A 22763-nucleotide genomic window follows, 5' to 3' on the forward strand; every position below is an offset into this window, starting at 1 on the left:
TTCAGGAGAGATTATGTTACTAGGGTCAATGTACTGATTACATCAGTCTTAGACAGTGAAGTTTAGGAACTTTTCTAGTTAGGAAACTTTGAGTGACTATTTACCTGATATTCCTGTTGAAATCTTACAGGAAAGAAACCAGGTTTTGTGATATTAGTTATTAGTTCCTTGTGAGGAAATAGAGGCTCATTCAAGTAAATAATGTAGGCAAGTTAACACAGATAACAGGGGCAGAGTGAGAGCTCAAACCCAGCTGCACTCTTTCCCAACACAGGCTGCCTCCCCCATGACTTGGGTTCCAGCCCTGAAATTTACACTGCTAAACAGATATAAATTTTGGAATGCCCTCATGTAAAGATCTATCATGAGATAAGTTCTGCTGATAAATCACATAGAAATGACCCATCAAACTTTTTTTTGTTCAACTTGACTTAATGAGACCAGCAGAAAGGAAAGTAATGAGGAATATGTGTCTTCCCAAGCCCTACAGTGCTATATACATACAGATTTGTAGATATTTCGAAAAGGTTTTGGATGGTGCACGTAAAGCCAAAAATGAACTTGCAGTATTGACCTTTTAATCTTGAAGCTTAGGGAAAACTGTTTTTGGAGGTAATGATGTGAAGTACAGGAAGAAGGAAAAATTATAAAGAGATAAAACTTCATGACAGTTGGTAAAACAATGGAATCTGATGAAGATACTCATCTACTACCCTTCAGAACTGTTATACCATTCTGAAAGGCTTTGTTATTTGCGAAGTATTACTTTTGGAACAAATAATAAAAATGCTATATACAAGAATAAAAATTTGTCTAGTACCTATATTATAATACCTAATAATATAGTACCTATATTATTCCCATCCTCAAATGCTAAAACAAAATAACAAAAAAAGATTTTTTTACTGTGGAAATGTACAAGAACTCACCTGATAAAAGCCAAGGAGATAACATAGTCTGCATTGACGGTGACAGTCCAGTCACAGTCCCTACTGTGTGGATATGGATGAGGGAAGTTGGGTGAGAGAATAAAGCCTGAGGATCCAGTTAAATTGCCTCCACAGGGTGCTTTAATTTAAACAAACAGACAAAACCTCTTAAGTGGTTAATAAAATTTATTAGCTGCCAATATTTGTGAAAAAATTTCTTTAAAGGTGTTTATTAGGATTTGTGCAGATCTGACTTGTACATTGGCATATGGGACGCTTGCTTTAAGAAAGACCATTAAATACTGAATACTTGAAGACGTAAGTGGAGACACTGAATTTAGCTACTTTCCTGGCTTTAAGAGACAAAAAAAAAAAATGCATACGTATGTCTCTCTTTTTCTATTACTGTTTTGGTTCATGTAAAAGATAAGCAGTTGGAATACTGGTAAAATGTTTTTCCTATAGTTACTACAAATTATTTGAAAATTAAAAATTAGAAGTAAAAGAAATCAAAATGAAACCTCTAATAGTAAATGGAACAGTAGGGTATGAAATATTTGGCTCATTTTCATCTTCCCTGACACCTTTTATGCATAGGAAGAGATTTTGATAATAGTTAAAGAGTGAAAATTGGTATTTATCTGATAATCTAAAACTCTTTACAACAGCACATGTCTATATGGAATGTTAGGATATTCCTAAATGTTAGTTGTCTTTTTGATGAAAATAAGCAGTCACTACAGTTTTTTATTGCAGCCCCAAAGGTTTCTGTAATACTTTAATGGAGAAGCTCAAAAATTTTTTGGTTAAATTCTGAGAATAATAATAATAATAATAATAAATTCAGAGAATAGATTCTTTAGGGGATTATTTTGAAGTTTGTTAAAATAGCTTATGATCAAAAAATTATATTTTTCCTCAAAGAACTCAAATTAGACCTCCCATTTGATCCTGCAATCCCATTACAGGGCATATACCTAGAAAAAAAAATCATTTTATCACAAGGTCATTTGCACTAGACTGTTTATTGCAGCTCAATTTACAACTGTCAAAATGTGGAAACGATTTAAATGTCCACCAACGCAGGGGATAGATTAACAAGCTGTGTTTTGTGTGTACTATGGGATACTATTCAGCCATTAGAAAAGATGGAGACTCTTTTGTATTAACCTGGATAGAGTTGGAACACATTCTTAGTATTACAAGAATGGAGAAGCAAGAATCCAATGTCCTCAATTCTAATATGAAGCCAGTAGATAATCTAATACATACCCAACTATGAGAAAAACTCAATTCAAGGTGGGGGGAGTGTGAACAGGGAGTGGGGAGAGAATAGGAGGGAGAGGGATGGGGAATTACCGTGGATGGCACAGCTCTTGGGGGTGGACACAATGGTAAGAGGGACTTTACCTAACAAATGCAAACAGTGCAACCTAATTCTTTATAGCCTCAATGAACCACAAACAAATAAACAAAAACATATATACACAGAATTGGTATCGTCAAAAAAATAGGTAAGCGAAGAAAGATGTGATGGTCCTTGGTGGTGGGATGAGAGTACAGAATATAAATAGACACACATATGTATGAATTGGGACTCTTACATTCTCGGGACATTTCCTAAACATAACCGTCACATCAGCATTCTTCCTTTATCTGAGTTTTTAAATTTCAGATTTTGAGATAAATATTCTCATTCAACTATAAGGCATATAGATTCTTTTGAATAGAAAACTGGTTTTAGAAGGAAGAGAATTTTGGTTCTGGCAAAGTTCCAGCATCTCTGTTCTTTGCCTGAGTCTAGAAATGCAAAATTCATCCTTGTAATTTGGTAATTTTTGCCATTTAAATTATAGATGTTCTTATTTATTTATTTATTTTTTATTTTGCAGTTTTTGGTCAGGGCTGGGTTTGAACCCACCATCTCCGGCATATGGGGCTGGCGCCCTACCCCTTTGAGCCACAGGCGCCGCCCCTAAATTATAGATGCTCTTTATTGCATTCCTTCATGGCCCCTCTGCTACTCATCTCAGTGCCTCAGTCACTCTCAGAAGATGACCGACTACACTGAAAATATCTAGCTGCGCAGAGATAATTTATTCATTGCTGCTTTCCTATCACCTCTATATTTCTGTGATGTCTTAGCACATGACTGGACATAATTATCTCAATGTTCTGTTATCTTCCCTCTCCAAACTTACATGCCTCCTGAATACTACTCTCTACAATCCAAGGATAAAGAGTTTTCCTGACAACAAAGATAACACCTCCAACCTGATCACATAATCTCTCTTCCTTCTCCAAAACCCTTCTTCAATGAGTTATTTTTCTTACTCTCTTCTGGCTTTTCTCTTCATCTATAGACATCCTCAAGTGTCTTTTATCTTAAAAATAAAACAAAGTTCTCTAAGGACTATTTTTTTCAACTGAAAACATCTTACTGTAAGGAAATACCATGGATACATTTCATGGCGCCCCCAAACATTAAGGATAACTGATCACACAGATCATTACAATGGATTTAACAAAAATGAAAAAATTTTAAATATTATGAGAATTACCAAAATGTGACACAGAGACATGAAATGAACACATGCTGTTAGAATAATGGTGCCAAAGATTTGCTCGGTGCAGGCTTCTCATAACTTTTAAATGTTAAAAAACGTAATATCTGTGAGGTGCCATAAAGAAAAGTGCAATAAAATGAGCTATGCCTGTATGTACGTATGGACATAGGCTGCTTAAAATGCTGGAATGTCAGCCAAATATTCTTTGTGATTTTTTTTTCAGGTGCTAAGGAGCACCTGAATTATGGATTATGTATACTTTAGGAGTTTGGGGGTAATTTTGTTTAATTTTCCTTATTTTCTACTGGACCTTTTTATATGAATGGGCTTGATACATATAGAAATTATTTATAGAAATTTTATATAAATGGGCTCGATGCCCATAGCATCATGATTACAGCACCAGCCACATACCCTGAGGCTGGCAGGTTCGAACCTGACCCAGGCCAGCTAAACGACAATGACAAGTGCAACAAAAAATAGCCAGGCATTGTGGCAGGTGCCTGTAGTGCCAGCTACTTGGGAGGCTGAGGCAAGAGAATCCCTTAAGCCCAATAGTATGAGGTTGCTGTGAGCTGTGATGTCATCGCACTCTACCTAGGGCTACATAGTGAAACTCTGTCTAAAAAAAAAAAAGAAATTTATATAAATGTATGCATACATAGGTACATTATATATGTATATCCATTATCACAAAACATATAGGAAAATTCATTGCCTATATTTTTATTTTACTTGTTACTGTCCATGATTACACTTTTAATTTTACCATTAAATCATTTATCAATGTTTTCCTAATATATTTCAATGCTGCAGTTGATTTTAAAAATCAATGAGAGCTAGTGACACAAGTGGAGATGTTACCTGACATTTGTTTAATCCTAAACACTCAACGAGTAAAGAAAATTGTCTTTTAAACATACTCAGCTTTACATAGCATTTAGGACAGCATTTTTATTTTATGCATCTAGTCATAAAGCATTCAAAATATATGTCAGAGATTTATGAATTAAATATTCAGTTCATTTCCATAGAATTCTGACATTAATTGTTTGTTCTCAGTGTAGTTTCTTGTGAGGCAGTTAGATGGGCATCAACTATTTATAACTATTTTACAAGGTTCTTATTTTTTTCCCAATTCAATTTTATTCGTGCCAATTGTCTTTCTCAAAAGCCCACCCACATTAATGTCTTTCTTATTTACCTTCATGGTGAGTGCTGCTATTTTCCCTCTGGCAATGTCAAAGTAATCTTCACACTGTCAATTTTGTTGGAATGAATTCTATTAACTCTGTTAAAGATGAGGCTCTTCCGTGTGGTATGTGCTATAAGGCTGACTACTTCCACATGCAAGCAAATGCCTTATGCTCTGGGGTCTGAGACATAGACTTACAGAGTTTCTAAAAAGTTCAGGGTTTAATCTTTGGTGTAGTAGTTCCAATCATCGAGTTCTTTCTTATCAGTTTCAAAGGTCAAGCATTCTGCAGTCTTAGCAATTTTTCAGACTTCTTTTTTAGGTTATTTTCTTCCTCAGAGAAGCTCTTATATCTTTTCCTCAAGCTATCTTTTCCTACCAAATAATACACAGAACCATAATCCAAATAAAAACTCTACAACTGCTCAATATAGTGATATTTACTGCTCAGCTTTTTTGTTTGTTTGTTTTCTAGCATGGGATTTGCTAGCTAAAGCATATTTTTGTTTATAAATGGAATTTTATATCAGCTTATCTCACAACTCTTAAATCATTTGCATTTTGGATTTTAGTGTTTTCTAGAATTTCAGTAATCTGTTTAATATTTTAAGATTCTACATAAAACCATTGGACATGATAAAGTCTTTCTGATAATTCTAATAAGCAACGCCTTTTAACCAGGTCTAAGAATAACAGTAGAGCAAAAAGTTCGACCATTATCATTTCCTCTCTGCATAGAGATTCTCTTTGTGAGATATACAGACAAATTTCAGTTAATTACAATGTGCAGTTTTAGTTTTATTGGAATTTTTCACGTTAACTGAGTACTATAATGTGAAATTTTTGAAATATACATGAAACCTTTCAATCTCTTTTTCTTTGAAAAAGTTCTTAGGGTGGTGCCTGTGGCTCAAAGGAGCAGGCGCTGTCCCCATAGGCCCGAGGTGGTGGGTTCAAACCCAACCTCGGCCAAAACTGCAAAAAAAGAAAAAGTTCTTAATTTTTTTCCTGCTTTTATGAATACACTAAATGTAAATTATTTGACATCTGTTAATTTAGAGTCTTGCAATAGTGCATGGAGAACAACATAGATGTAAATAGGAAAAAACAGGTAAAGGGAAATATGGCCAAATCTGAACTGGCTCAAGCTATGAGCTTATCACGTGCTTTTTAAATTGCTCTCTTTCAGGCATCTACTTCCTTGTCATCTGCCTCGTTTTCTACAGAAGAAATAAAGAGCTGTCTGATTACTGTGTGGCTAGTCTAGGACTTTATATATGTTTGTTTTATACATTTGCTGTTTTTAAAAGTTGAACATATAAAACAGAGAAAATAGAGGTAAAAATTCAGGGCTTTTTTTTTGGTTCTGTTTTGTTTTAATTTCACTGGAAAGCAGGTTTGTAAGAACAGGGACCTTTTAGATCTTGCTTTATTGCTGATTTCTCAATGTTTAGAACAGTGCCGGGGACACAGTGAGTGACTAATGAATTTGATTTTGTAACTTTGCATGAAAAGTTACATGAAGAAATAAAATAAATCGGAATAATGTGAGTGCTCGAGTTTGTTTGCTTTTGATTGAGGTACTCAGCACTCTTTTTCTATTTCCATATGACTTTCAGAAATAAGTCACTGTGAAATTATATCGAAAATGTTTTTATGAGTTGGATAAAAATGAACAAAATGTTTTCTTTCTAAAACATGCTACATTTGCATGTGCCAAATGTTACCAAGAACGCAGTGATGAACAAGATGGACTCTTAAGTTGCTTACAGTATGGTAAGGAAGAGAATATGTAAATAAATACAATTTTGAGAACAGAAAATGCAGTTTGGTCAAAATGTATTATAAATTCAATATGGGCCCGATACTAAAACAGTTGAACAAAAGAATATAAGATTAAACTAGTTTAATTTATATGGCAGATTGTCTTACCATTTTTACTCCAAAAACGATACATTCCTCTAACTCTTTCTTGGATCCACTACAGAAATAATTTGTGTTTTAACTTTCTAGAGTCTGACTTGGGAATTCAAGAACAGAGCAGAAAGATAAAAGGAAGGCAATCAAAAGTATGAAACAAGCTGCTACAGCTTCTTAGATCATCAAAATAAAAACTGAAATTCTTTTGGACTATGTAAATTGAATGAAAAGTCAAAGCTTTGAAACCCTAACATGGGTTCTGATAAAATTTTCTTTCTTAGAAGAAGTACCCATCTTAAAGGCAAGATTAATATGGCCCATTTTAAATAAAGAGTCTGAATTCACTCTTTAAATTTTAAAGGCAATGGATAACTACAATTATTTAGTAAATAAAAGGAGACATATTTATAAGAGTTTTGATTTGTACCTTTTAAAGGATATTAGAGCTATGGAGAATTGAATGAAATTATGAATCCTTACTCCGTGGAAAAATAATGGTCATTTAAAGGTTTATACTTTTGGGGGAAGTTCATGGTCTTTTGAAATATTAGACTCTTATATAGAATCTATTCTAGAACATGGTTCTTAATAACATCATCAGTTGTTAACCATTGTTTTATATTTATATAAAATTTTAATTGTTTTTTAATTCATACCTATACATACTGGTGGGCTGGGCTGCCAGAAGTATCGATTTTCTACCTGAATGCAGGTTATTCTTTCCTCTCCTTGAAGTTCATATCCTGGGTCACATTGAAAAACAACTGTGTCCCCAGGTTCTCTTCCATCCCCATTTCGAGTCCCATTCATGGGAACCCCTGGGTCACGACACGCAGTGGCAACAGAACCTATCAAAAGACAAAAACGAAACTTTAGTTTTGATATTACTAAAATCTACTTTAACTGGAACCCTCCACATATCTGTGTACTTTAGAAAGGTAACTCAAAAAATGCTTGAGCTAATTATTAAATGCTTTATAATAAATACATTTTATTTGTTATTTATTAAATGATTCATGTGCTAACTTGTTTTGAGAAGTGGCACAGCATTTCAGTCACTAACTTTTAGGTCTACTCAAAATTAGTGGATGCTTTGTGAAAGACAGAAAAAAAAAATGAGAAGAAAAGTACGCGCTGTGAGAAAATATTGGCATGAAACAAATCCCGCAAAGAACTTACATCTAAAGTATAGAAGGAACTCCTAAAACTCGACTTAAAAAAAGGAAAACTAAAACTAGCAATCAATCTAACTACAAAATGGGCCAAAGACATATCCAGGAAAAGGACACCTTAAAATATGTTCAACCTCATTAACTATTGGGGAAATGCATATGATAAGCACAGTGAACCATTACTATATACGTATACCATTAACTAAAATTTTAAAATGTATGTATACATATAAAAATACTAAATGCTGGAAAAATTATGGCGAAAACTGGGTCACTCATGCATCCATTGCTTTGAGAATATGAAATGGTGCAAACTCTCTGGAAAGAACTGTGACAGTTCCTTGCAAAACTAAATGTGCACTTACCATACAACCAGCAATTATATGCTTGGGCATTTATCCCAGAGAACAGAAAACTTATGTTCACAAATTTTCCTTGCAGCTTTATTCATAATAGCTAAAACCAGGAACAACTCAAATGTCCTTCAACAGATGAAGGGTTAAATAAACCATTACAAGTCCATCCCATGGGATATACTCAGCAATAAGAAGGAATGATTTGTACGTGTAAGTTGAATGGGGTTAAAAGGAATTGTGGGAAGTGAAAAAAATTACAGTATAGAAAGATTATATATTGTTTGATTCTTTTACATAGAACTCTTGAAGTGATAAAATTGTAACATTGGGAAATAGACAAGTTGCTGCCAGGGCCTGAGGCAGGAGGAGATGGAGGGAGGTGACAGTGGCTATAGATAGTATCAGGGATTTTTGTGATAGAGCCATTCTGTATTTTGTAGCAGCAGTCAAAGAAATCCACATATGCCTAAAGAAGTGTACACACACGTGCGTGCATGTAAAACTGGTGAAATATGAATAGGGTCGACCAATGTAATCTGCTGATGTCAAGTTCCTGATTGTGATACTCTACTATTGCTATGCAAGATATTCTCACTGGAGAAAACTGGTGAAGGGTATACAGAGTATTTCTGTATTATTTCCTAAATTTGCACATAAATTCATAATTATCTAAAAATTAACAGTTAAAAACTATTAGAAAAGATGAAAACAGTATGAAACCATAGGAAAACAATCATTCTTTTCTATACATAATATATGGCCTATTTACTAAAAGAGTTAACTCCAATTATTCAGGTTAATTGAACCAATTTTTTTTTTTGAATTACCAGGAAATACATTTACCGTAATACCCATGTCAATTGTGTATCAAGATGAAGAAGTTATTTCATTTTTCACTCAGCTATTAAATCCTATTCATAAATGTAGGAGTCAGTACTTGTACAAATTATTTTTTAATATTTTCAAATTAAGGTAATGATTTGCATTATTGAATTACAGACATGTAAATAATATTTATTCATTTATGTACTTACTAACTTAATATAATATATGCCAGGTATTGTACTAGGTGCTGAGAAAGCAGAAAAATGAGCAGACACAAATAGAACTGAATTGATCTCAAACTTTTTGGATAGTGGTGGTCTTGAGAAACAGACTCGACTCTATATAACCTTGGTAGATGAGTAGGTGGAAACAGAGGTATGCTAGTAACTAAGTAGGTAGATAGGTGTATAGATAATCAATCAATAGATTATTCATTAATATGTTGATCAGTCTATAAATACATACTACAAACTTGTGGCAGCTCATCTACCTAGTACATACAAAAAAGAACCAGAGAATTTATATTTAGTATTGTGATGTTCTGACTGTTAAAGCCGTATTGAAACCAAGAGGATCATAACAATGTGGGGGGAGGAGACGGGGATTGGTGTGCTCCCACTTAATGGACACAATGTCAGGGTCTCGGCACATCTTTTGAGAGTGGAACACAACTATAAGAGGGACTCTACCTAACATATACAAATATTGTAACATAGTGTTTTTGTCTTCACATTAACCTGAAATTTAAAAAAATGTAAATTACGCAAGAAAAAAAAAAGAGAAAATCCTGATGTGATGTTAAGTCTGACACTGCATCAAAGCAAGTACCACCAACAAAAATGTGATTACCTATCCGTAAGTATTTGTATTTACAATTATCAAAGGATTGATTAAAAAGTTGCTTTTTTAAAGGGAAACCTCTTTAAAGTATTGATTTTTCAAACTTTTTTAAAAGGATTGCAAATACATGCTTCTAATGACATGTTGCCAATCCCCTAAATAAAGCAAAATCTGTTTAGTCTTAACTCCTATCCTGTAGTGTCATCTGTAGTAGGAAGGAAGCTTTCCGATTTTGTTTCCTTTTACTGATAAAGTAGCATTCCTGAGCAATGTCCAGGAACTTTACATCTACAATTCTCTTGCTTCTCATAGAATTTTGAGTCAAATGTCTTTATTATCCTTATTTTAGAAGTAAGGAAACTAAAGTTTAGATAAGTAACCTGCCCTAACTTTTATAAGTTAGAGTATAGAGAGAACAAAAGTTTGAACTCCAGGCTGTTTGATTTCAGAATACAAACCCTTAAATGTTGCACTAAACTGTCCTCTTCTACCTTTAATTGTTCCACATTTTCAATTTCTCTCCTTCTTAGGTAAAGAAAATAAAATAATAAACTCCATCAAGATATTATTGGAAGGCAGTGATTATATCTACAAATAAAAAATTATGATTGAAATAAATCTGAATCCACCTTAAAAAATATTCACGGTACCTTCATGAGAGTAATTCCTGACAGAATTGCTTCTGTTAAGAAAATATCAACACCCACATTCTGTTCCCCATCTTCTGTCCATATTGGAGAATATAAAGGGAAGTGGGGTAGAGACTTGGTTTTATTCCCATTAAATTAACTCTTCAATGTTTCTTAGCAGAGCACCAAGCACAGCATCCTGCATTATAGAGTCTGAGTGACCATAGTCTTCCATCGTGGGCAGGGGTCTTTTGTAAAACGTTTATTATGACAAAGTCAGCCATTGTGTGGTTTTCTTTTTGCATTTGGTTTGCACCTGAACCTAAACTGACCTGTCCACTGTGGTTTCATAATATATCAGTGGAGAGTGACGTTTTATGTACAAGATTTAGATTTAGGATGTTTTCCTTAGAAAGAAGTGGCATAGATGTGAAAAGTGCCATAGCTTTCCAATTGAATAAGAGGAATAACATACAACATTGCAGAAAAACTTACAGCTTTTTGAGCCTCCTGTGTGCTGACCCCTATTCACAAGAAGCTTTAAATTTAAGATTAACAGTCTCAAAGGTCAAAATTTATGTGTAACAAAGTTATAAAACCATCAAAATGAAAGCAGTCAGTATCATCCTGTTTAAGCTGAACGTGATGGGAACAGAACAAAACAAAACAAAACATGTTTTTGCTATATTGTCAGGTTTACTAGGCTTAAAGATTCAAAGCAGGACCAACTAGCTTAAATAAGAAGGCTTTGATATGACAATATGACAACTGATATGTGACATGTGGGACTAAGTGTTTGCCTTTGGGCTCAGTTGACTTGAGCTGCTCATTCCTTAGTGTTTCTAAGAAAGAATGATGGAATTTAATGGAAGACCAAAGAAATTTTTTCCTCTTGAAATTATTCATAAAGTTGATTATTAAATACATAAATACATAAATACACATGGGAACAATTACTTGATGTGAAAGATACTGTCTTATTTTCTTATTAAAAGTTTGGTATGGGTACAGGTGCTGGTTATATTCTGTGTTTGTGGGTAGACAAAATTATAATAATTTTAGTATCAATAATTCTTTTCTCAGGAGGTATGAATAGTATTATCATCTACATTTTTTTAATCAGAAAATTGAGGCTTAATAAGGCTAAGAAATATTCCCAACATTATACTCAGGGATAACATTTTGTACTCAGGGAAGTACAAAAGCAGGTGTGAGACCAGGTCCAAGGGATATTTCTTAAATAAAACTAATAGACCTTTGTAATAAAATGCACTCTAAGTGTTAAGTACAGTATAAGAATCAATGATTCTTTTTGATTATTTAAAGGGAAGTTTCTAAAACACGTTATTAATCTGTAAGTATCATTTTAAAATAAGAGGAGCAACTATCTACCTATCTATCTATTGTTCCACTTGGAATAGGCCAAAAAACTACACATTTATGACACTTTAAATATATTAATTTCTTAAAAATATTTTCACAGATTATCAGCATTACTGTTTTACCCGTAGGGTTGTGTCAGTATATACTGTGTCAAAATGAATAAAGAAGTCTGTGTATCTAAGAAAGAGAAACAGTTATTCAACCCCAAAGGCAATTAACTTAAAATAGAGGCCAAAAAAATAATGATATTAATAATCCTTACTTTCTCTATTAAGAGTATATTGAATCGAAGCTAAGTTTATATTCTTAAACTAAATCACAGAATGTTTATGAAGTAATATTATCATCCCCATTTTTAAATAGGGAAAATGAGCCTCAGACAGGTAAAGTGCATGTTCTTAGCAAAGCTGGGATTTGAACTCAAACAGCAAGGCTCTTAACCATTAGCAGGCTTCCTCAGACTTTTTAAACAGGGGGCCAATTCACTGTCCCTCAGACGGTAGGAGGGCCAGACTACAGTTAAAAAAAAAACAACTATGAACAAATTCCTATGCACACTGCACATATCTTATTTTGAAGTAAAAAACAAAACGGGAACAAATACAATTCACACCACCTCATGTGGCCCACGGGCCGCAGTTTGAGGACGCCTGCATTAGAGTGCATTGTCTCAGCACAAGCCTATCCCATAACCAGAAATAACACAGAGACACAGCAGACTAGTGGGACTTCGACTGCTGTGTATTGATGAATGAGTTGACAAAAAAAATAATAAAAAAATTAGACGTAGTTTCAAATGGAAAGGCAAGAACTATTGAGCCATTTGTATACCTTTATTACATACAAAAATTTTCTTGCTACCTATATTTTACTATGAGGGGAAGAAAAAAGAAAGACTCAATGTTATTTCTGTAGTTATTTTTTAAAATAACAGAAATAAAATTGTACCCATCTATATCTAAGTTTAGACACGTAACTGCAGCCCTACATGCATCAAATGGTATTTTTAAGTAATTATGATATCAAAACATTCCCACTCCAGCTGTTCTTTCATTTTCTCTCTTTCTTCTTCCCATCCTCTCTTTTGTTAGATATCTTCTCTTATAATTCTTTGGAAGAGTAGAAGCAACAAGACACAAACATCCTCTTCTGAACGCTATCAAATCTATCAACACAGAGACGTGTGCACCCATGTTCTCTTCCCCCATCCGCTGCAATGGAGAAGGTATCTTTGGTAAAGCCAACTCTAGTTCTTAGGTTGCTGCCTTTAGACCTTCTCTACTTCTCCAGGACTTTATTTCTGAACATTTCTCATCTCTTCTGAGTCAATAGCAAGTACAGTACTGGTCCAAATCATTCTCAATTAACATGCAAATGTAGCTTATATTTTCCATTTTAAAATAAACAAAATCTTTTCTGTCCCTATTCTCTTCCAACTTCTTTTTCCATTTCTCTGCTTTCTGAAACAGGGAACCTATTAAACAAACGTCTCCTAAGGGAGGTCTATACAGCGCTGTCTAGTTGTATCATCAGCCCTTCTTTCCCTAAAGTGCTGTTTTTAAATCCTAGCTGGCAAATTCAATGGTAACTTTTGTGCTATCTTTCAGAAACTCTTGAGCAACATTTTCACAGCTGATTATTCCTTCCTTCTTCAAGCACTTTCTTTTCTTAGCCTGTCCATCAGCCTATTCTGGTTTCCTTCCTGGTTTATCGGATTCTCTTTTTGGTACCATTTGCTTTCATATCTTGTTAATCCTGATGACAGAGGGTTAGTGTACTTTAGAGATTATTCCTGAATGCTCTTCTCCCTTTTTTCCATAATTTCTCAGTAGGTAATTTTTTCCATTCCCACAATTAAATAATTTTGGCTTGATACTTCACCAACTTATTTATCCAGGCTTCACTTCTCTCCTGAGATGGAGACCGTTCTATTGAGCGCCTTGCCTATTAAAGTTCTCTACTGAGATTTTAATCCTTTCCGCAATTTACCATGTCTAAAATATTTGCAAGATTATAAAACTTCTTAATTTTCAGATTTGGAAAGTAAAAATGTAAAGCAAATTAAAATTTCACTTACGTAGTTTTTTTTCCTATGTGATTGATGTCATTGTAAATTTACTTCTAATTTGCCAAAATAACTAGATGAAGGTGATTTTGTTAGAAACAAATTCACAATAGAAGGTAAAATTATGACATAAGAAATAGACTAAATATTTGCAAAAATATAAAATCTTCCAATTTTTCATACCAGTGTTCTGTTTTATTCCAGTGATTTTACCTTGTATGATGGCATTAATTTATAACAATGAATTTTTCTACCTGGTTGTTATAATAAATTAGAAATAAATTTGTTATCATAAATTTTTACTTTCAAAATGGAATTCTTTTTATCCTAATAAAAGCAAATAATTTGTATCCATGGCAGTTTTTCTTTATAATTCTCATTACCCAGAGTATTACAAAAATTTGTATGTGCTATACATATACTTCTTACATATTTTGTTTCCACCTATTGAGAGGGTTAATTTCCCTGGAAATATGCACTTGATACAGATTTTGTAATTCTAACTGGTATATGGATATGTTTAAATTAAAATATGAATGATTACTTAGAGATAATATGAATTATCATTTTTGGGCCTTAAGCAAATAAAAATTCAGGTTTTTTGAGTGGCGCCTGTGGCTCAAAGAAGTAGGCACCAGCCCCATATGCTGGAGGAGGTGGGTTGAAACCCAGCCCTGGCCAAAAACTGAAAAAAAAAAAAATAAAAAAAATAAAAAATCAGGTTTTCTTATGGAATTGATTGAATAACAAAGAATAAGGAAAATAAAATCACTCATTAGTTATTACATGTCAACTTTTCTGTTCAGAAATTTGATTGGTATAAAATTGTTTATCTTGAGATGTTTTTTAAAAGAAAAAACTTGGGTTTCATATAGCTTCAAAAGTAATGATATTAGAAGTGGGAAGTATAAGCTCTTTGGCTTTGTCTACTGTATTAATAAAGGGATATTGATCAGATTGCATTGGTTCCTTGAATTTTAACCACCTCATCGGAATGAGAACATTTTACTTGACTTACTTAGGATTAGATAAAATATGAAACATCTATCAATTATATGTGTCATTCCATGAAAATAGTAATTCTGAAATGAATAAAGGCCAGTATGTTTTAATATTCGCTGTGTAGTTTTTCTAAGGAGTAGTTTTACTTTTTTTTTTTTTTTGAGGCAGAAGTCTCACTATGCTGCCCTCGGTAGAGTGCCAAGGTATCACAGCTCACATCAACCTCCAACTCCTGGGCTTAAGCGATTCTCTTGCCTCGGCCTGCCAAATAGCTGGGACTACAGGTGCCAGACCATTTCTTTGGTTGCAGTTGTCATTATGGTTTAGCTGGCCCGGGCTGGGCTCGAACCCACCAGCCTTGGTGTATGTGCTGGTGCCCTACTCACTGAGCTACGGGTGCTGAGCCAATGTTTCACATTTTTTGAGAAGACTTCAACAAGGTCATAGTACAAATTGGGTATTCACAAGATCTTATATTCTTCTCTTCCAGTTTTATTGCCTTGTGTTTTTTATTGACCAAAAACTACACTATATTCTCTACTTCATCATCTATAAGGAAACCTAGTTGGATAATGGGAATATCTACAAGAAAACTCCCATCCAGAGTCAAATCAATCAGAAAATACTTGAAACACACATGGTAACCTAGAGGTAGATTTCACACTGGAGAATTTTGTCCTTGATTGAGCCCTTGCTTTGTACATGATCCATCATGTTTATAAAGAATGTTCAACATCATTATTAGGACAACACTCTGCCAGCTTTTCAGAAATGTGGTTATCTTTAGAATTTCATTGTTATTAAGGATACATCTAATAACGTGGCAAGTTGGGTTAAAGTTGATGGCAGCGTGGTAGAGACATTCCCATCAACCCATGAGAGAAATAAGGCTGCTAGGATGATGTTGAAACGAAACCACAAACCCAGTGTTGGCATATACTTCTTAGTATACAGAATTCTCTTTTAAAAGTGTATATGCATTTATTTATTTTACCAAATAATTGTTGACCAGGTGTTAAGTGTTACATTGGAAAGGTATTTTAATAAGAGACAATACTTCCTAGATTCTTATGATCCAATATGCAGATTAAAGTTAGGATACAATTGATGATATAATTTTTGTGGAATCAAAAAGAAATATTAAGGTGGAGACTGTCAAAAGGATTTATATGGGAAACCTATTTTATATCCAAAGATTATATAGAATTATATAAAAATTGAATTTGAAATATAATTCTAATATATGGGGAGTGTTAGAATTAATGAGCAAAAAAGAGAAAAATTAAATAGAATGGTTTCATATTACTTTTGACTGCCAACATACAGCATTCATTTGTTCTTATTTTTACATGATTAGATTTTCCTACTAAATCAAATGGTGACATTTATTAAGTGCTGAGTACCAGGGACAGTGCTAAGCTGGGGGAATAATACTTGTCAGTGTGATAATATTCTTTACCTTTCAAAGGAGCACAAGTCTAAGAAGATGGAAGATGTGTACATGGCTTTAAAATAATTATATATATATATTCAAATCTAGTAACTTAAAAGGGCAAAAGCCGTATCAAAAAGAATCCGGTGACTTCCTTTTTTAAACTGAAAAATTCTTAAGCATAAATAAAAAAAAGCAAAACATAATCAGAATTATGTAATTTAAAATATGCTTTGAGCAACAAAATTCATATTTTATTGATAAACTTCTGAAAATAATTATATATACAAAACTATTTTAAAAATAAAATAATTTCTCAACAATTAAAATGATTGATCTGTATACAAAAGAAATATCTTCATATGAACTATCTGAATAGTTAACCTTTGCAAAATAATCATTTTTGGTACAGATGCTCATTCTTTAATGGATTTATTAGCCATGTTTAATGCCTTTCTTACTGTATTTTTTATAGTGTATTTTCAGTATATTCTTATTTTACTAGTATTTTAAAGAGAATTTTTCATGCATTTTAAATTGTTGATATATTAAATTGATAGACTTCACTTTGATTTTATTAAATGTGTGTAGAAAATTAAATATGTATTATAATTTAAATATTTGAGGATATTGAAGCTACTGATTCTCTATTAGAAGCAATTGATGTGACTGATAATAATAACAGACTCTTTAAACTATTTGTGAAATTTGTCTGCAAAGGGAGCTGCCATATTAACACTTTTCATCTAGGCAGAAGAGATATTAAAATGTAAAGTGAAAAAATTAGTAGGGTTTTCATTTGACTTACATGAAAAGTCATCCTGTGTAAACATTTTTGTCCCTGGTTTTCACATTGTCAATGATACTACCACGGTCCCACGTATGTTAACATGCACTGTATGCAAGTTGCAAGTTCATCACTCATTTTCTTTTATTTTTAGTTGAGATATTATTAGTTTTAAAAATTATTGGTGTATAGGCATTATTGAGCAACTTGTAAATATTCTTTAATATAAGTACTAAATTCTAAAACCCATGTAGTTAATCAAAACATCTATTTCGATGATTTATAATTTTAAATTTTGTGAGCAATTTTTTCATAAAACAAAAATACTGGGAAATAATATCTTAAAATATTTTAAATTCTAAATTCTAAATCAAAATAGCCCATCTTTTATAATACGTTAGCAAGTTTTCAGGAAATAATAGCTTATTTACTAGCAAAGATTTTTTAACACCAGTGATAAATTGAATACCAGGGAGCACTTATATTTAGGAAAGAATTCCTCTAAAAAGAACATGACAAGATGGAAAAGTAGGAAGCCCTGGACACACCACCCCCAAAATACACAAATTCACCAATGATTCATGTCATTATGAGAAATTCAGAAACTAACTAAAAGGCTCCTGCACCTCAAGCGAACGTGAAGGCAAATTGATCAAAGCTGGTAGAATGATTTAAAACACCCTTTCACCAGAATGTCTCCCACTAGCATAGTCCCATATGATCAAAAAGAGACTTTACTTGCTGTAGCAGCCCAGATAGCCTATGGCTGGGAGGAGTGAGAGTTATAAGAAACACCTGTAGCTCAATAATGGCCCACCTTGGTGAAAAGGGCATGGGGAGGGATTCAGCTCTCCAACCACAAGAGTTCCCAAGAGGAGAGGATCAGTGATTGGCAGTCTCTACATCTGTGGTGCAAGTAGCCAGGAGATCACCTCTATAAGTAAGTATCAGCAAGAGTAGATGGTCTGGGCAGCATGCTATTCTATCACGGACCCTCTCACTCTGACTCATTTGCTTCTCCCGCCTGCAGAAGCCTCCACCACATCTCTCCGGGAAAGGCTGCTAAGACTCATTCTTCTATTGAGACTGCTTCTTTCTCTCAAAGACTCTTTCTCACTCTCCGGCTAGAGCGAATAGCCCTCTGGCACCTAAGGGTAATTGTTCCTGAGCAAGGTAGCTCAGTGGTCCACGTTGGGAACCTAGTTAAGCTTGGCAGAGACCTGGCCAGTTCGGGGCTCTGACAAGCGGTGGCACCAGTGGGCTGTGACAACTTGCTCCAGTTCTCAGCCTCTCTCAGGGGAGGAAAAGGATTAGTCTGCACACCTAGCACCCCAACTTTTCTAAGGGAATGCCATAGAGGTCTGACTTCTGTCTTGCCAGTTTGGAGCTCAGGTGGGACCAGCACACTCTAGCTGAATGGGAGAAAACAGGTGAAACCCTGGACAGATTGATGCTGTAGGTTCTCCTTACTGCTTGGCATAAACCGAGGGGGCAAAAAATATCCCAGCTCTCAGCTTCCCTCAGAGGAGAGAAAGAGGTGATTCAAGAATTGAATGCCCTGACTTCTCAGAGGCTTCCCAAAGAACTGAAAACTGTTTTGCCAATCTCAGAGCTCTGACAGGTCTGCCATACCTAAGGAAGCCTGGAGATACCCCCATAGCTTCCTTCCGTTGGCTCAGTGTAGAAGAAGTGCACAGAAACCACAACTTACTGCTTCTCCATGAAGAGGAAAAAGTTGGTATAGACCCCAGAATCTCTGGCCAGACCGATTGTTGGGGGTCTTCTCCTGTAAGAGGCAAGTCTGAGAAGACTGGAAGAGGTACGTGCTTTGTATAATGTGTGTATATCAATGCAGATAATCAAGAAAAATGGACTCAGGGAAAAATATTTTGAACAGTGGAGTAGAAAAATCTCTAGAAAGTAACCTTAATGGAATGAAGTTAAAAGGGTTACCTGAAAGAGAATTCGAAATTACTTTCATAAGAATGCTCACTGAAGTCAAGAGAAAAATGTACAAATGAAATAAGAAATCAACAAAGAGATAAATAATATAATAAAGCTCCAAACAGAAATCAGAATACAATAGCTTAACTAAAAAGTACAGTTATAGAACATTTCATCCAACTGCTACAGAATATACAGACTTCTTAACAGCACATGGAACATTCTCCAGGATAGACCATATGTTAACCCACAGGACAGATCTCAAAAAATTAAAAAAAAAAAAAAAATTGGCTGGGCACTGTGGCTCATGCCTATAATCTTAGCACTCTGGGAGGCTGAGGCAGGTGGACTGCCTGAACTCAGGAGTTCGAGAGCAGCCTGAGCTATAGCGAGACTGTTCCTAAAAATAGCTGGGTATTGTGGTGGGCAGCTGTAGTTCCAGCTACTCAGGAGGTTGAGGCAAGAGGATCACCTGTGCCCAAGAATTTGAGGTTGCTGTGAGCTATGACACCACTGCACTCCACTGAGGGCAACAAAGAGACTCTGTCTCAAAAAAAAATTTTTTTTTTAATTATATCAAATATTTTTTTCTGACCACAGTGGAATAAAACCAGAAATCAAAAACAAAAGAAACTTTGGAAACCGAGAAACTGTACATTAAATGGAACTTAAATGGCAGGCTCCCAAAAGAGGAATGGGTCAATGAAGAAATTAAAAAGAACATTTAAAAAAACTTTCTTGAAATATATGCAGATGGAAACACACCATACCACAACCAGAGGGAAGTTATAGCAATAAACACCCATATCAAAGAGGAACAAACTTCAAACAAACAGCCTAATGACTCCCTTCAAAGAACCAGAGTGGCAAGAATAAACCAAACCCAAAATTAATAAGGGAAAGAAAGGTAAAGATCAGAACAAAAAAAAAAAAAAGAAAGAAAAAGAAATTGATACTAACAAAAGATACAGAGAAACAACAAAATTAAAAAGTGGATTTGGTGAAAAGACGACCTATTTGACCCATCTTTAGAATAAAATGAGATAGAAAAGACTCAAATAAATAAAATCATAATGAAAAAAGTAGTTATTTCAAGTGATATTACCCAGAAATATAAGTAATTACTTATCAGAGACTCTTATGATTGATATGCAAAGAAATCGGAAAACCTAGAAGAAATGTATAAATTCTGAGCACATACAACCTACAAAAATTGCACTGTGCATAAATAGAAAACTTGAAGGTAAGTAATGAGATAAAAGCAGTAATAAAAAGTCTCCCATCAGAGAAAAGCCCAGGGCCCAAGGGATTCATGGCTAAATCTACCAAACATTTGAAGACAAATTCTAGTCTATTTCAAAAACTTGGATGGGGGAACATTTCCAAACTCATTCTAGGAGGCCAGCTTTATCCTGATACCACAACCAAAAAAGAACACAGCATAAAACAAACAAACAAATTATACTATAAAATGAATAACATAATCCATACATGCTCATGGCAAGAGTATTCAGACTATAGTTCAGCTGATCAGCCTCTATTTCTGCACTTACTTCAAAAACACTTAATTCCCATATTTTTGACTAATTCTGCCAATTTATGCCCTGGCAGCTTTGTTTCTTTCAAACCCAGCAAACTGTCACGTAACTGGCTGCTATATAAAGTAGATGTCAGGGCAACAACATTAAATACTTCTCCTACCACCATCCAAGATCAAAATGGGTTAGATGTTCATACTGGAGAATATTTCATTTTATCTATGCATGTAACACGCCACCCTTGAAGGTGAGGTGTAAATATCTAGCATCCAGAAATGGAAAGAAATAAATACAAATAGTATTTGTCTTTCACACTTAACCAAGTGCTAGAATTACTCTGAGCACTCCAAACACCTGTCACATTCTACCAGCTAAGATCAAACAAGTGGAGATCTAACAAATACACTGTGGCTTATTTTAGCAGAACTATTAATAATAACATTTTGTTAAAAATGGGAGATACGGGCTAAATGCAAAACCAATTAGGATGCCAGAACAATAAGCATAAATCAGGACTGTCCTGAGCAAACTAGGGCATATGACAGTTTAATATAATGTGGACTAAGTGCCAGAGAGGCGCAAATGTAGAAGTGAGTAATTTTGCCTACAAGCTCATTGCTTGAAGTATCATTTGACCTGGGTCTGGGATAACGACTGAGAATGTATAGATTTTGAATGTGGGCGTAAGTATTGCAGGAGTCACGTAAGGGAGTACACACAACAAGCAAAATGTGAAGTGATATTGTCCTTTCAGCGACAAGGTAATTAGACAGCTGGGTGTATATAAATGTGTGTATATAAATATAAATAGTGAGGAATGAAGCCGGCAGGTAGGTTGGGGACAAATTGTGGAGGCATTTATTGCATAATATTACCAAAGTTATGAGTTTAAATATATGTGGCCATTAAAAACTTTTAAACTGAGGAGTGATTTCGAATTTGTATTCCAGAAAGATGAGTCAGGTAGATATGTGGAAAAAGTTTTGGCTGGAAGGATAATGAAGTGACTACTTAGTTGACTGTTACAGCAATGCAGGGAGCATTAATAAGGATGAGAACAATGACAAGGGCGTCATGAAGTCCTTCCAAGCTGGGGACTTCAACCTCTCCTGGCTAACGGATCCATTTCTTAGAGAATTTTCAACAAAATAAGCTACAAGCCTCAGTATTTTGTATTACCCAGCAGGCGCAGATTCCTAACAGAGGTCAAATAGTGAATGGTATAGAAAATGCTCTGCTGAAATCAACTGTTCTGTGGACAAATGACAGCATGATATCCAAGGATGTCCTCCCTGTGGAACTGAAGGGGAACGAGAAAGGCAGATTAGGAATTTAAGCAGGGGAGATGGAAGCTGACTGCTGAGAGGCAAGGACAGCGATGTAGGAGGTCAGACCTTAGCAGCTCTGATTAGGCCAGTGCGGCTTGCCGACTATACCACCAAGAGGCAAAGCAATGGACTCTGCAAAGAATCAATAGATCAATGAAATGAAAGTCAGGAGCCTTCTGATAGTGCTTGACGGTGATTAGAAAGTTGGTATGTGGGGGCGGCGCCTGTGGCTCAGTGAGCAGGGCGCTGGCCCCATATGCCGAGGGTGGCGGGTTCAAACCCAACCCCGGCCAAACCTCAACCAAAAAGTAGCCGGGTGTTGTGGCGGGTGCCTGTAGTCCCAGCTACTCGGGAGGCTGAGGCAAGAGAATCGCCTAAGCCCAGGAGTTGGAGGTTGCTATGAGCTGTGTGATGCCACGGCACTCTACCGAGGGCCATAAAGTGAGACTCTGTCTCTACAAAAAAAAAAAAAAAAGAAAGTTGGTGTGTGACCTGCATTTCAGTTACATTTGCTTTGCACCAGGTTTGGTGAAATACATTTCATCTGTTGCATTTATTTGTGAAAACTGTTCTGCTGCTATTGCCTGACTCATTCTTTTTTTATTGATTATTTTGGCTTTCAATAAATAGCAACTATTTGCTCAAAAGAGGAATGGAAATTGTGGTGGAGAAGGGGAAGGAGGCCCAATAATCTGATAATTAAAGTGACAATGACAAACAATGACAATGACAAACTTCCTGAAGGTCTAGGACCTTTCTGGTTTGTGCCAACAGCTGAGCTTAATTTTTTAATAGCAAGTCCCCTTTCCTATCAAAATTATCTTTGGTGTGGACAGGAAATTATATGATTA

At 34.8% G+C, this 22763-nt stretch overlaps 1 protein-coding gene across 3 annotated transcripts in view; it reads right to left on the reverse strand.

Annotated features, from left to right (window-relative positions):
• Nucleotides 1-22763, reverse strand: part of CSMD3 (CUB and Sushi multiple domains 3) — a 1164849-nt gene that overhangs the window by 272505 nt on the left and 869581 nt on the right. For all 3 annotated transcript variants that reach the window (XM_053559351.1, XM_053559349.1, XM_053559348.1), the window contains 2 exons: nt 7268-7459; nt 930-1068 (listed from right to left, as the gene is read on the reverse strand). In XM_053559351.1, coding sequence (XP_053415326.1) covers nt 930-1068; nt 7268-7459 — 331 coding nt within the window. The remainder of the gene's footprint in view (nt 1-929; nt 1069-7267; nt 7460-22763) is intronic.

Source organism: Nycticebus coucang, chromosome 13 (genome assembly GCF_027406575.1).
Source record: "Nycticebus coucang isolate mNycCou1 chromosome 13, mNycCou1.pri, whole genome shotgun sequence".
Lineage (NCBI taxonomy): Eukaryota > Metazoa > Chordata > Mammalia > Primates > Lorisidae > Nycticebus > Nycticebus coucang.